Raw genomic sequence first — 13,755 nt, forward strand, 5'->3', positions numbered from 1 at the left:
GCATTCTCTTGACACTTGCATGTTGAAAGCTTGTGTTAAGTGTGAATGTTTATATGGTACATGTGAGGTGGAGTCAAGATTCCCAGGACTAGAATGGTGAGTGAATTAGTGTGTGGCTCTTATAATTGGGGCAGATTTTTGCTAGTCCTCCCCATAGTTTTTTTTTTTTTTTTTTTTTTTTTTTACACTACCAGTCAAACCTGCATAATATGAACTGGTTAGTTTTGGTGGTACAGTATATAGATGGTGATGATCATCACCCACCCACCTGATATAGTGCTGCCTACTTCTTCCGGCACCATTATCATTCTGTATCTGCCAGTCTCTTTTCCTGTTTCTTTTATCTTCCTGCTTTACAGTAGTCACTCGATTATCCGGACACTTCATATCCGAACGTTAGGCTTTGGCACTACTATTTGCATATCCGGATTTTTTGGTCCATGTCCGAACATAAAATTTCCAACATCGCCAGTTGGGCAGCCTACAAATTCAAAAAATGGGTTTGGCAGTTGGCTTCCTTCTCTGGCGAAGCACGGGTAATAAACCCTAACCAGCCAGCTGAGCAAAAATGGCTGTCCACCTCCTCACCGAACAGTCAAAGTCCCCTGGCTGCCCAGATCACTCGGACACCACTGGCTGCGCACGAGTAATACAGACCCTAACCCACCGGCTGAGCAAAAATGGCTGTCTGCCTCCTCACTGTACAGTCAAAATCCCCTGGCCGCCCAGATCATTCGAACACTACTGGCTGCACAGGAGTGATGCAGACCCTAACCCACAAGCTGATCAAAATGGCTGTCTCCTCACCGAAAAGTCAAAGTCCCCCAGCCGCCCGGATCACTCCTGCATGCAAGTACAGTAATACAGACCCTAACCCACAAGCTGAGCAAAAATGGCCATCCACCTCCTCACTGAATGGTCAAGGGCTGCCCAGATCACTCGGACGTTCCTGGGCACGTGTGGCTGTATGCCTCCCTACCGAATGGTCAAAGTCACCTGGCTGGCTGGATTACTTGGACACTACCTGAGGCCATGATGAACGGGGATCCAGTGTTGCTGCCCGCAACATTTGCCTGGCTGAGTGAAATTGACCTTCATGCTCTTAGGTCAGTTTGGCACTTTTTATGTATGCACTCATAGCCAAGCGTGGGTAGAAACATGGCAGCAGTGTGTTCATGTGGTTGTACCACACCTCAGTTCCTGCCTTTCTCCCACTAATGTGGACATGCTTGGCTAATTTGTAACCATGACTGCTTCCATTGTTGCATTTGTGGTGGTTCCCTACTTCTTCAGGCCTTGATTTTCCTCCATGGTATTCTCATGCCTGTGATGATGGTCCGACCACAACCAGAGAGGTGAAAGAGGAAGGTTTTAACTCTGGGGAAGAAGCGTGAAATATTGAGCAAGATTGATGCTGGCTGGACCACTTCATGCATTCTGCGGGAATGTGATCTGGCCCAATCAACCTTCTTTGATATCAAGAAAACACGGGCCAAGGTGACTCAGTATGGACATAACTGTGGCGATGCCACTCAGAAGGGCTACAGGAAGGTGATGTCTCAGCCCTGTCACACTGCTATCGGTAAGCTGACTTCGGTTTGGTTCTGCCAGCAACAGGGTGCTGGCATGCTTGTACATGGGACCGAGCAGAAGACGGCTGCCAAAAAGTTTGCATGTCTGCACAACATGCATGACTTCCTGGCATCTGAAGGTTGGCTCTTCCAGTTCAAATTTCTACATGGACTTACTGGCCGTAAGACACAACAAGGGTTTGGACGCGACAGTGGAGGATGTTGAGCCGTTTCTCCAGAAAGTGCAGCGCCTGATCAAGGACAAGGACCTTGCTCTCAGTCATGTGTACAGTGCTGATGAAATTGGCCTATTCCACTGCTCGTTGCCCACCAACACCTTGGTAGAAGAGAAGGAGAAGACTGTGCCTGGTCAGAAGTTGTCCAAACAGCATGTCTTGGTTTTGTGCTGTGCCACTGCTAATGGGATGCACCGCCTCATGCCCGTTATTGTTGGACGTTCAAAACAGCCACGTCGTCTCCATGGGTTGATGCTAGGAAGAAGGAACCAAAGGCCATGAGCCTGCAGTAACCGTTCCTTCTCAGGAGAAAAACAAAATTCAATGAAAGCCAAATTCAAGATCCAATTATTTTGAGATGCCTGGACCCACTGCATTTAAAAGACTGGAGATCATAGCTAGTAGGAAATACAGACAGAGGGAGACAGTTCCAGAGCTGACCTGTTGCATAAATGAAGGACTGGGAGTAATGGTTAACTCTTGCATTAGAGAGTTGGACAGAAAAGGGATGAGAGTTTGCTGTTAGACGGGTGCAACACGCCCATCGTAGAAGTGGAGGGATGCAAGCAGACAGTTCAGAGGAGCAGTGACCATTGAAGTAGCGATAGAAAAGAGATAAAGATGCAACAGGGCAGTGAAGAGACAGAGGTTGAAGGTAGTCAGTAAGAGGAGGAGAGTTAATGAGACGAAAAGCCTTTGAATCCACCCTATTGAGAAGAGCTGTATGTGGGGAGCCCTCCCACACATTAAAGTTGTACTCCACACAGGGGTGGATAAAACCCATGTATAGGGTCAACAATTGTGCAGGGGGAAAGAAAGAACGGAGTTGGCTTAGCACACCCAATCTCATAGAAGCAGATTTTACAAGAGATGTAATATGATCTCTCCAAGACAGGTCCCGAGTGAATGAAACCCCAAGCATGTTCAAGGATGATGCAGGATTAAGCTGAATATTATTAGAGATTAGTGGGTATACCTGTGGAAGATTTTGTCAAGTTGATAGGTGTAAGAACTGATTCTTTGATGCATTCAAAAAAACAAGATAATTTTTACCCCAGTCAGAGATATGAGCCAAGTCAGACATTAGATGTGCCATAGCCTCAACCCTTTTTTGTTAAAGTAACTGCTGAGATGGATGTTGCGGGAACCAAATGGAAAGGTGAAAGGTGGAGTCATCAGCGTACGAGTGGATAGGGTTAGATATACAGCTTAAAAGATCACTGATGAATAAAAGGAAGGGAGTTGGTGATAGGACAGAGCCCTGAGGAACACCACTGTTGATAGATCTAGGAGAAGAACGATGGCCATCTACAACAGCGGCTATAGAACGACCAGAAAGGAAGCTATAGATGAAAGCACAGATAGAAGGATAGAAACCGTAAGAGGACAGTTCGGAAATTAAAGATTTATGCCAGACTCGATCAAATTTGTCAAGTTTCATTTCAGTTATTACTGGTGGAACTCTGTGGCTAGGGTAAGGAGTGGTTGAAGGAAGTTCAAGGAGCTATTACCTCGTAACATTGAGAGGGCTGTCCCTTCATGCTAAGAAATCTTTGTTTGTGGCATGTGTTGGAATAGAAGTGTAATGCTGTATGGTAGTGAGACCTGGGCAGTAAAGGAAGTGAATATCTGTAGGCTCAAATGTACAGAAATACCAGTGATTAAATGGATATACAGTACAGTATAGTGCATCCTTGAATGTGAGGCCTGGGTACGCTAGGATTGTGACTGAAAAGTTTAGAGGAAGGATGGGATTTGAATGTATCGGTGTTGTGGTGAGGAGGATTGGATTGAGATGGTTCGAGCATGTTGAGAAGATGGAGGATGACAATTGGGTTCCGAAGGTGAGAAGTGCAAACATCAGGGGTGGGGTTTCCAGAGGCAGACCAAAAAAGACCTGCAATGAGGTCATAAACTGTGGCATCAGGGATAAGAGACTAAATACGGAAGCTGCCAGAGATCAAGCAGTGTTGAGAGCCACCATTAGGTGACCAAGGCCAACACATGGAAGCGTGTTGGAGCCTTCATAAACGATACGATATGACACTTAACTTTATCCATATACTGTACAGTAATCCAGTATATTCAGAAATTTCTTATGAAATCAAACTTCACTCACAGCTGTCTGACTTTTGAGTTTACCAGATTGAATCTTTACCCACTGAGGTGGTTTGGCCATGTGGAGAGGATGGAGGGTGAAAGACTGACGAAGAGAGTGTATGTGAGTGATGTGGAGGGGGGAAGAGGGAGGGGGAGGCCGAGGATGAGATGGAGGGATGGGGTGGAGAGGTATATGAGAGAGGGGGGTGTGAGTTGGGAGCAGGGCAGTGAAATGGCGGGGGACAGGGCAACTTGGAGGCGATTTGTTTGTGGCCACCCCAAACAAGACTGAGGCGTCTGGCAATAGATAGATAGTTAATCTGGTAAACTTCACTTACAGCTGTCTGACTTTTGAGTTTGCCAGATTGAATCTTTGTCCACTGGTGGTAATCTGGTACAGTAAACTCTCAATTATCTGTTGTAATTCAACCAAGCCCTACACCAAATTATGTGAAACGCCGGATATTGCATGGTACCCCCCATCGGCTCATCAGTTGCCACTGAGCTGGATATTGTGTTACTATCCATCTCAGCTCTCTATCCTGAAAACTGTCCCATGAGTACAAGATGAGAACTAGGCATAAAATGCAATAAAATAATGATCCAGTACAGTGCTGGTTGGCTACCGATTACAAGCTTGTTGATTTGCCCCAGTGCTGGATGTTGCATAGAACTGCTGTTTACATCCCGTTTCAGCACCAGATATTACATAATTTTGCTGGATATTGCTTTAATAGAGCTGAACCAGCAGCACTGGATAGGCCAGATATTGCGATGATGGATATTTGAGAGTTTACTGTATATTGAGGTTGTATCGTTATTTGCAGTACTTCTGGTGGTAGTCATATCATTGTCCCTGGTGGAGACAGTACAGTAGGAGTGTCAGTGCTTCCTTTTTTCCTAATCCAATGTCATCCACAGCATGAGCGTTTAGGGAAGAAAAACCTTGGTGATGTCATCAATGGTCCTTCGCTCGACCCCACTGACCCCTTCGCTGGTGATGAGGATGCTGCTCTCAAGGCTCTGGCCAGGAAGTTTGAAAACAAATATGTAAGCATTGTTTTTATATTGATTTGATGAAAGTGGCAGTAATTTCATTTTCACAGATATACTGTACATCTATATGATAATGTGTAGGTAGCTACAAGCCTACAATAGTCCTGTGTTTCCAGGTATGTGTAGTCAGGTCTCCATATTTACAGATTCACTGTTTGTGGTTTTGGTTATTTACAGGTTAGTAAACCAGATTCACTTTAAACAGTAGTTTCTAATGTTTTGTTATATTTCTTAGCACTGAAAAATGTTTTTAGGCAGTAAGATTGTTTAATGGTGGTAGGTGGCGGCAACCTTTTCCACTCCCATTTTGTAGTGCTGCCTACATCTTCCTTCACCTTTATCATTCATTTTCTGTGTCTGCCCTCCTCCTCCTATTTTTCCCATCTTTCCTGTCACTTTTTATTACTCTTCTTTCCATTTTGGATAGCTGTACATTGAGTGACAAGTCTAATGGTTTCCTGTGAGCCAGGAAACCATTTACAATGCTGGGTGGTAACCTTATAACCAGCCCATACGTGTTCCCAACATATCACCAAGTGGGTTGGTGGAGGGTTAGTGCCTCTCCCTGTAAAACATCTAACTCAAAGACAAATGGCCATCCCTTACGGGATTATGGCATCTAGCTATAGATGGACAGAGGATTGTTTAAGGCAATCACTTACAGTAAACCCTTGATACTCATGGGGGTTAGGGAACAGAGACCCCCACGAGAATGAAAAACCCGCGAGCATTGGATTAGTTACCCCTCCCACACTGAAAATATGCCTACACGATAAAGAAAACGGTTTCTGATGCTTTAATGAAAATGATAAATGATTATGCATGAACATAATGCAAAATACAATAAATTGTACAATAAAAGGTTTTAAAAATACCATACAGTACAGTAATGTCAATATATTCTAATCATTGTACAGTACAACATATTCTAATCAATTCACCTTTCTGTAGGAACATTAATTATTTGAAAATGTGGTTAAGTATGATGAGTTATGATCGATGTGTGATGTACATATGCTGATGCCATTCAAACTCTGCATTTTTTCATTTTATTTTCCCATTCATTATTATTTATCACCAGAGTGAAAAATCCACGAGTAATCAGATTCGCAACCTTCAAGTCTGCGAACATCAAGGGTTTACTGTAGTTAAAATACAACTGCATTTTTTTTTTTCTAAGGATTGTTACTTTTTTTCTTCTATTTCAACTGTGCTGCACACATATCATAACATGTCGGTGGGAGGTGGATCACTGTCATTATCCCTTGGTTGTTTTTGTTGTTGTTGTTGCTGATTTCAATATTGTTGTAGGTTTTGAGACTTCAGGCTCATCTGAGTGTGAAGCTGGAAGATGGCAGGGTGAAGGTGCCCTTTTCCTGCACCCGTCCATCCTGTGTTGGGGGGATAGGAAGGGGTTTAAGGGATATTTATATTTACATTTTGAGCAGAGGTATTAGTGCTGCCACATCAAGGTGTCCATCTCCAGCACCCCTGTGGAAAGTACAGTACCACAATATCATGAGAATGGAATGAGGACAACAACTTGGTAACTGGCCTTACTGCACAATACTCAAGCAGAGTATTCACCCACAGGTGATAGCTGGGATCTGTTTGTGAAAATCCAATCCAGTTTAGTTCTGGTGCATTGGTTCATCCTTTTTCTGGACATCAGTTTCAGACCATTTCCAGTCCTGGAAGCTGAGTCTGATAGTCCAGGCATATAGGCCTATTTCAACAAAATCCAGTCAGGTTCTAGCTCAAGAGAGGGGAAAGGAGGTAGATAAGTGAAACTGATGACTTATTGTAACAAAAAAAATCTAGATTTAACCTCATGATCCAGTTCTGGTCTTCTGGGCTAAGTCCAGCAAAATCAGAATGTGAAGAGATTAGTATAGAGAGAAAAGGCTGGAGTGAATGAAGAATTTGATAGAAAGATGATTGTGGGCTGCTGTGGAAAGAGGAAGGCATTTTGGAAATGAGTTTGAAGGTGTGGGAGTGAATGTGGAAAAGGTTGTGATGATGTTGGGCATGAGAGTGGAAGATGAGAAGACACTGTTGTTGTTACTTAACCTCAGTCTGTCTGGCCAAATAGATTTGTCGACCACTTGTAAGCATCTGCTTCTGTGGAGCTGTCCTGCAGGTACAGTGCTGTACAGCATAGTACATACACCATGTTATGAACTGGCACCCTCTTGTGGCAGACTGTGCCTCATCAGAGTTGGACCAAGGTCCATCCCCACGGCAAGGTGTAAGGAAATACTCTGTATGAGGAGCTTTGGCCCCTGGGTGGATGGCATAGCTGTTCCATCCAGGGTGCACAGCACAACTCAGTGACTGGGTATCAAATAAGTGGTTCAGTATCAGTTCTGGAGTAAAACAGGAATGGGTTATATCCACATATCTGTGGATTAGATTATGAGATTATGAGGGAGGTTAATGTTTGAACTGCTGGAAGAGGGCAGAGGATGGTGGTTAGTGGTTTGGGGTGGGATCTCCCAGGTTTGACTTGAGCGGTTAGGTGTGTGTTCCTTGCCATTGGTGAACAGGATCTTTGCAGACTGGTTTTTGAAATTCTGTCAGCAGTGTGGCTCGAAAGTGAATGTAAGTAGAAGTATGGTGTTGGTGGTGATGGTCGTTGTTGAGAGAGAGGGAGGGAGGGTGACTTAGTATAGTGTACTGGTGAATGGAATGAGGGACTTGAAATGGTGAATGAACTTAGATGCCTTGGTGCAGTACTGAAAACGGGAAATTAATGTCCAAAGAATTGGAAAGTGGAGTAGCTACGGGAAGAGAGGTGGCTGGTTCTTTGAAGGCCTTGATATGAAAAAGGGCTGAGCATGGGAGATACAGAAGGATTGAATGAAGGTGCTTTAGTGCCCATATTAACATATGAGTGTGAAAGCTCAAAAGTAAAAGCAGTGGAAGTGGGGCTGTTGAGAAAAGTGTGTGTAGGTGAACACAGAAAGGGTTTACTTGGGTGTATTAAAATGATATTGGAATATGGAGAGAAAGGATGGTGTGATTATTGATAAAGATGGAGATCAGAAGCAGATGGAGTGAGAGAAGAAGGGAAGCCAAGGAGGTGGAAGAATGGTGTAAAAGTGATTTTGAAGTACAGAAATCTGAGCATCCTGAAAGGTGAGATGTATATGTGGAACAGGGCAAATGGGAATGAAGTGGTTTGTGGGTGGAATGATGTAATGTCAGTGATGTGTAATAGACATGACATACTGTATCTAATATGATGATTAGGATAAGCCACAGGGCAGTTAGTGAGGCCTTATTGTGCGTGTTTCAAACATGCTTTGGTGTAGACAGTAATATGCAAGTAGCCAAACAACAGAGAGACTGAATATGAAAGATTGAGGTGTTTCTCTGCTCTTAGGCACCACTGCATGTCGCAAGTAATAGCAAACTCATAAAAAATTACATATGTATTCAGTCTAGCACCATTCAGTGTCAGGTTAATTGAACATTGAGAATGATTGAATCAGATACCATACTGGTGTGAATCAGTTCATATAGAGCACTGTTGAGAGACTGTAATACGGTATCCTTTATTCTGCAGGGTGGATACACAGCGAGCACAAAGAAGAAGCGGAGAAAGGAAAGTGACTTCAAGACCCTGGGTGAAGGTTATGACGAAACAGACCCTTTTATTGACAACTCGGATGCAGTAAGTCTTAATCAGCATTTTGAAAACATTTGTAATGTCCAGTTACTATGGAGACAAATTACTGAGCAGTTGAACACCTTTTATGATTATATAACATTGAATAAGTAACTATACTCGATTTTTTTCCAGCTGATGATCCACTTTCGTGAATGTGGCACCTGTGCACTCCTGCCGCGTGATTGGTTGGTTTCAGTTTCGTACCTGAAGTATCATATTTACAAAAAACAATTGTACCTTATATTCCAATTCTCATAAATGCTGTTTTGCATTGTTATTGTACTATACAAACAGACATGAAACGAGTATGTATCTGTGCTTCACCCAAATGGACAATGAATTTGAGTAAGTTGAATTTGAACTGAAGTATTTGTTGTTGTAAAAGGTACAGAATTATTGCATCTCCTTATATTTTTTAACAAATAAATGCATTTGGCTGGGTAAGTGCAAATAAAAAGTATCTATACTTAGGCACTTATTACATTAGACAATAGTAAATTAGCAGTTTTGTCTGTGGTAAAGTGGTGGAAGTGGGAAGGCGAATAGAACAGTTGCTGCAGAGGAGGGGGGGACATGAGACACAGCCAGGCAGGAAATCTGTCTCGTCTCGCAAGATGTCAGACTTTATTATGGATCACACCTACTCCATTGCTTCAATACCTTCGCCCATACTATCCGTTTTGGGAGCGTGTGTAAGAAACGAAATCTAAAGGTGAATGTAGGGAAGAGTAAAGCGATGGTCTTTGAGAGAGGTGAAGTCAGTTAAAGTACAGTGAGGTTGGATGGTGAGGAAATGGAAAATGTGAGTGCATTTCAGTACTTGGGGAGTGTGATGAGTAAGGATGGAAGTTTGGAGGGCGAAGTTCTTGAAAGGGTACAACAAGGAAGAATGGTTGCTGGTTCCTCGAAAGCATTGATAAGAAACAGGGAAGTGAGCATGGAAGTGAAATAGTTACTACGTGACAGTGTTGTGATACCAACTCTAACGTATGGAAGTAAAGTTTGGACGTTGTTGGAAGGACACAACTCAAGAGTGAGAGCAGTGAAAATGAGTTATTTAAGAGGAGCCTGTGGAGTCACATGGAGAGACAGGCTGACAAATGAGGATATAAAAGAGCATTGTGGTGTGGATGTGGATGTGATAGGAAGTGTTATGAGGAACACACTGAGGTGGTTTGGCCATGTGGAGAGGATGGAGGGTGAGAGACTGACGAGGAGAGTGTATGTGAGTAAGGTGAAGGGGGGAGAGGGATGGGGAGGCCGAGGATGAGATGGAGGGATGGAATGGAGAGGTATATAAGAGAGGGAGGTGTGAGTTGGGATCAGGGCAGTGAAATGGCAGGGGACAGGGCGACTTGGAGGCAATTTGTTTGTGGCCACCCCATACGATATTGAGGCATCTGGCAATAGATTGATAGATATTTATTTATTTGTTTGTTAGAGATGCAACAACTCTGTACCTTTTACAACAATAAATAATTCAAATTCAACATCGTCAAATTCATTGTCCGTTTGGGTGAAGCACAGATACATACTCGTTTCATGTCTGTTTGTATAGTACAGTGACAATGCAAAACAGCATTTATTAGAATTGGAATATAAGTTACAATTGTTTTTTGTAAATATGATACTTCAGGTATGAAACTGAAACAAACAAATCATGCGGCAGGAGTGAGCAGGTGCCTCATTCACGAAAGTGGATCATCAGCTGGAAAAAAAATCGAGTATATATATAGCATGCAGCATTTCATGTTTCATTCACTGACTCCTTCATGAACTAGTAATTAAAGAAATAGTTTTTAAGATCTGCAAAATTTATGTGACATAAAATGGTGATAATAAGGCCAGAAACTTTACAGGTTGTTGATCAAAGAAGAATGGCACTTGCAAGTTGAGTTGAATTCTCATCCACTTCATATTTGTGAGGGTTAATCAATTATTGGACAATGAATTTTCAGCTATGTACAGTATGTACGCATGGTAAAAAAAGTATCGTGAGGGGTATGGTGATATTTGAAATGATCAGTATAGCTTGTGTAGTACTTGGAAAATTAATTGATTATCATCTGAATTTTCATCCATTAACAATATCAACCATAAATTGTCATATGAAACCTATCTATGACATAGAAGCATGTTTGACAGAAGGGGGAAAAATTAACAACCATTTCTAGAGTCCATCTTTAAAGGACCCAACTTGAAACTTAACAAATTAATCACTGGTCTGGCTGGGATTTAATCCTGGGCCCTTGTGCTTAATACGCACACACGTTACCATTGAGCCAAAGAGAGGATCCCCACGTTTCCTCTAAGCAACGCAGGCTTTTATACACCCCATTACATCACTCTTTTCTCCCCCTGACAGTTAATGTGGTCAGTTTCGAACACACATGGTAGCATAGCACACTGGAGGCCACCATTAGGGGAAACCCACGAACCACACAGACAGCTCACCCCTGGGATGTAAGGCTGTCAACACAACATCATTGCCCTCAAGGCCTCGCCTCACATCCCACACCGTTGCCAACCAATGTAAAGGACCCAACTTGAAACATAACAAAGTAATCACTGGTTTGGCCGGGATTTGTTCCTTGGCCCTCGCGCTTAATACGCGCGCACGTTACCATTGAGCCAAAGAGAAGATCCCCACATTGCCTTTAAGCAATACACCAGGTATCCCCGAAGGGCTAAGGCATTGCCCCTGGGTAGAGGATTTTTGGACAGGAGCGTGTAGCATTTTATGACCGGATGCCCATCGTGATGTTTACCAATGACCCTTGGTTGGATTCAGTCCTCCAACCCTTCAGTCAGTGTAGAGCACTCTAACCCACTGAGCCACGGCTGCTTTTATACACCCCATTACACATCGTCCATGGGGTCAAATTGTTTCAGGTCAAATGTGTATCGATACTTTTTTTTATCGTGTACATCCAGTATTTTGCAGTACCTTGCCATTTATTAAGAATTTACGTTTTTTCTAATGTAATTATATATAATTTCACTTTTACAGTTTGATGAGGTGGTACCAACACATTTAGAAACAAAGCACAGAGGCTTCTATATTAATTCAGGAGAGCTAGATTTTGAAACGGTAACAGCAGAAGAGGAAGATGAGGAAGAATGGACTGAAGAATCCACGCCTAGTGAAAAGGAAGCAAGGAGAAAGAAGAAACTGGTACTGTCTATATTATCATTATTTTCAGTTTTATCAGCTAATCATAGTATAGGCACCTCAGAGGCATATTTGATAGATTTCAGCTTGGATAAGAACCTGTGCTAATGTGCCGTGGTTTTAAACTAAGGAATGACCAGAGATTTTTCTGTCATCTAAATGTTGCCAGCGAGTTGCGAGGGACACACTTTAGTCTCCTCTGGCTTAAATGGTGTAGACTGTGATAGCCTAGCCTTTAGCCTTGCATATTCCTGAACTTCGAGCCCACTGGGGGCACTAAAGGGATAATCATTGGATTGGCTTTTCCCTTTTTATATATTTATCACCACCATTATTTAATTGCTGGATGATTAGCTGAAGGGTGTAATTGTGTAATATCCATAATGGATATGAAATGCACTGGAGCAGGGCAAGTATGGGGTTTTGAAGCTGTGCTACCAGATAACAATTGTTTCTAGAAGGGTTTAGGAGAATGTAATGAGGAAGAGTGAAAACTAATGAGATACAGCTTGGATTTATGTTGGGTAGGGGCAAAACAGATGTTTTTAAAATCAAGCAGTTACAGAAGCTCCTGGTAAAAATAGCTTTTGTGTCACCAGATATCATTTCTTCGCTTATAGTGATCAAGTTTTTGGAGGGAAACTTCATGTCTCATGTGTGCAAAATGTGATGCTTCTGCTGCTGCTGCTGCTATCATTGTTGTTGTTGATGTTGTTGAGTATTCCTTGTCTGTCTGGCCAAGCAGACCCATCAACCACAGGCAAGCAACCAGCCCTGCAGGGCCATCCCATGCAGTGAACTGATGTTCCCTGGTGGTAGACAGCATCTTGCCACAGAATGACACATAGAAGAGTGTGAAAGTTTGGTTCTGATATGGACATCACATTTGTGTATCTCCACCCAGTGAACAAGGGCACCATACTAGGCTCCACATCACCCCGTTTTCGATTGTATGGTTACCACTCTGCATTGTAAATGGTTTCCTGGGTTACAGAAAACCATTAGGCTTGTCACTCAGTGTAGAACCACCTGAAGTGGGCAAAAGAGCAATTAAAAGTGACAGGATGGGTGGGAAAAGCAGGGAGAAGGGGAGACAAAAAAGAATGATAAGGTGAAGGAAGTACTTTAGTAGGCCAGCCCTACAGCAAGTGAGTTGGTTCTTGATATTACCATGGTAGTAGTATGATTCTGTATGGCAGTGAATCTAGATCAGTTAGTATAGAAGATGTCTGCAGACTTGACTGTGATGAACTGAGAATGGTGAGTGGATGTACACTGAGGGACAGAAGAATGTGGAAATTTACAAGGATGCTTGGACATTAAGAGTGTTAGTGAGAGGTGCACAAAAAGACTGAGTTACATTGGATATGTAGAGAGCAATTCGGCGAAGTGCTGCATAAACTTGAATGTGGAAGGGACAGCTTCTGTAGGTGGATAAAGTCCTGAATGGGGGGCCTCAGCATTAGGGATCTGGCTGGTATACTTGGGAGATTGTAGCTTAGAATGCAGCCACATGGTGGAAAAAGGCTGATCGACATAGCTAGACACTCCACTGCTTGATATAAACCTTATAGAATGAGGAGCTCATTGTCATTGGCACTCATTTTAGAAAATGCACACCAAGTGGTTGAGTGTTCAGATATAGGGGCGTACAAGTCCTCAGTACCTCTAGTGTGTTTTTAAGGGAAGTACTCAGTAGGTAAGGATACATGTTTCACTTTTCTTCAGTTAGCATAGAATAAGGGTTTTTGATGTTTTACTTACTTTGTCTTCATTTAATGCTTGCTTGTGCCATATTATTTATGATGTATGTGTCTTCTTCAAGAGAAACAAAGTCACTGAATGCACAGTGAGGTTGGATGATGAAATGGAGAATGTGAGTGCATTTAAGTACTTGGGTAGTGTGATGAGTAAGGATGGAAGTTTGGAGAATGAAGTGTTTGAAAG

At 42.7% G+C, this 13,755-nt stretch overlaps 1 protein-coding gene across 1 annotated transcript in view; it reads left to right on the forward strand.

Moving 5' to 3' along the window:
• Positions 1-13,755, forward strand: part of LOC145413785 (uncharacterized) — an 89,384-nt gene that overhangs the window by 6,613 nt on the left and 69,016 nt on the right. Inside the window, exons 2-4 of the mRNA XM_080283439.1 lie at positions 4,829-4,957; positions 8,532-8,639; positions 11,647-11,811. Of these exons, the coding sequence (XP_080139565.1) occupies positions 4,829-4,957; positions 8,532-8,639; positions 11,647-11,811 (402 nt within the window). The remainder of the gene's footprint in view (positions 1-4,828; positions 4,958-8,531; positions 8,640-11,646; positions 11,812-13,755) is intronic.

The sequence above is a fragment of the Coenobita brevimanus genome, chromosome 97 (assembly GCF_032717465.1).
Source record: "Coenobita brevimanus isolate Jiangsu-jjx chromosome 97, ASM3271746v2, whole genome shotgun sequence".
NCBI lineage: Eukaryota > Metazoa > Arthropoda > Malacostraca > Decapoda > Coenobitidae > Coenobita > Coenobita brevimanus.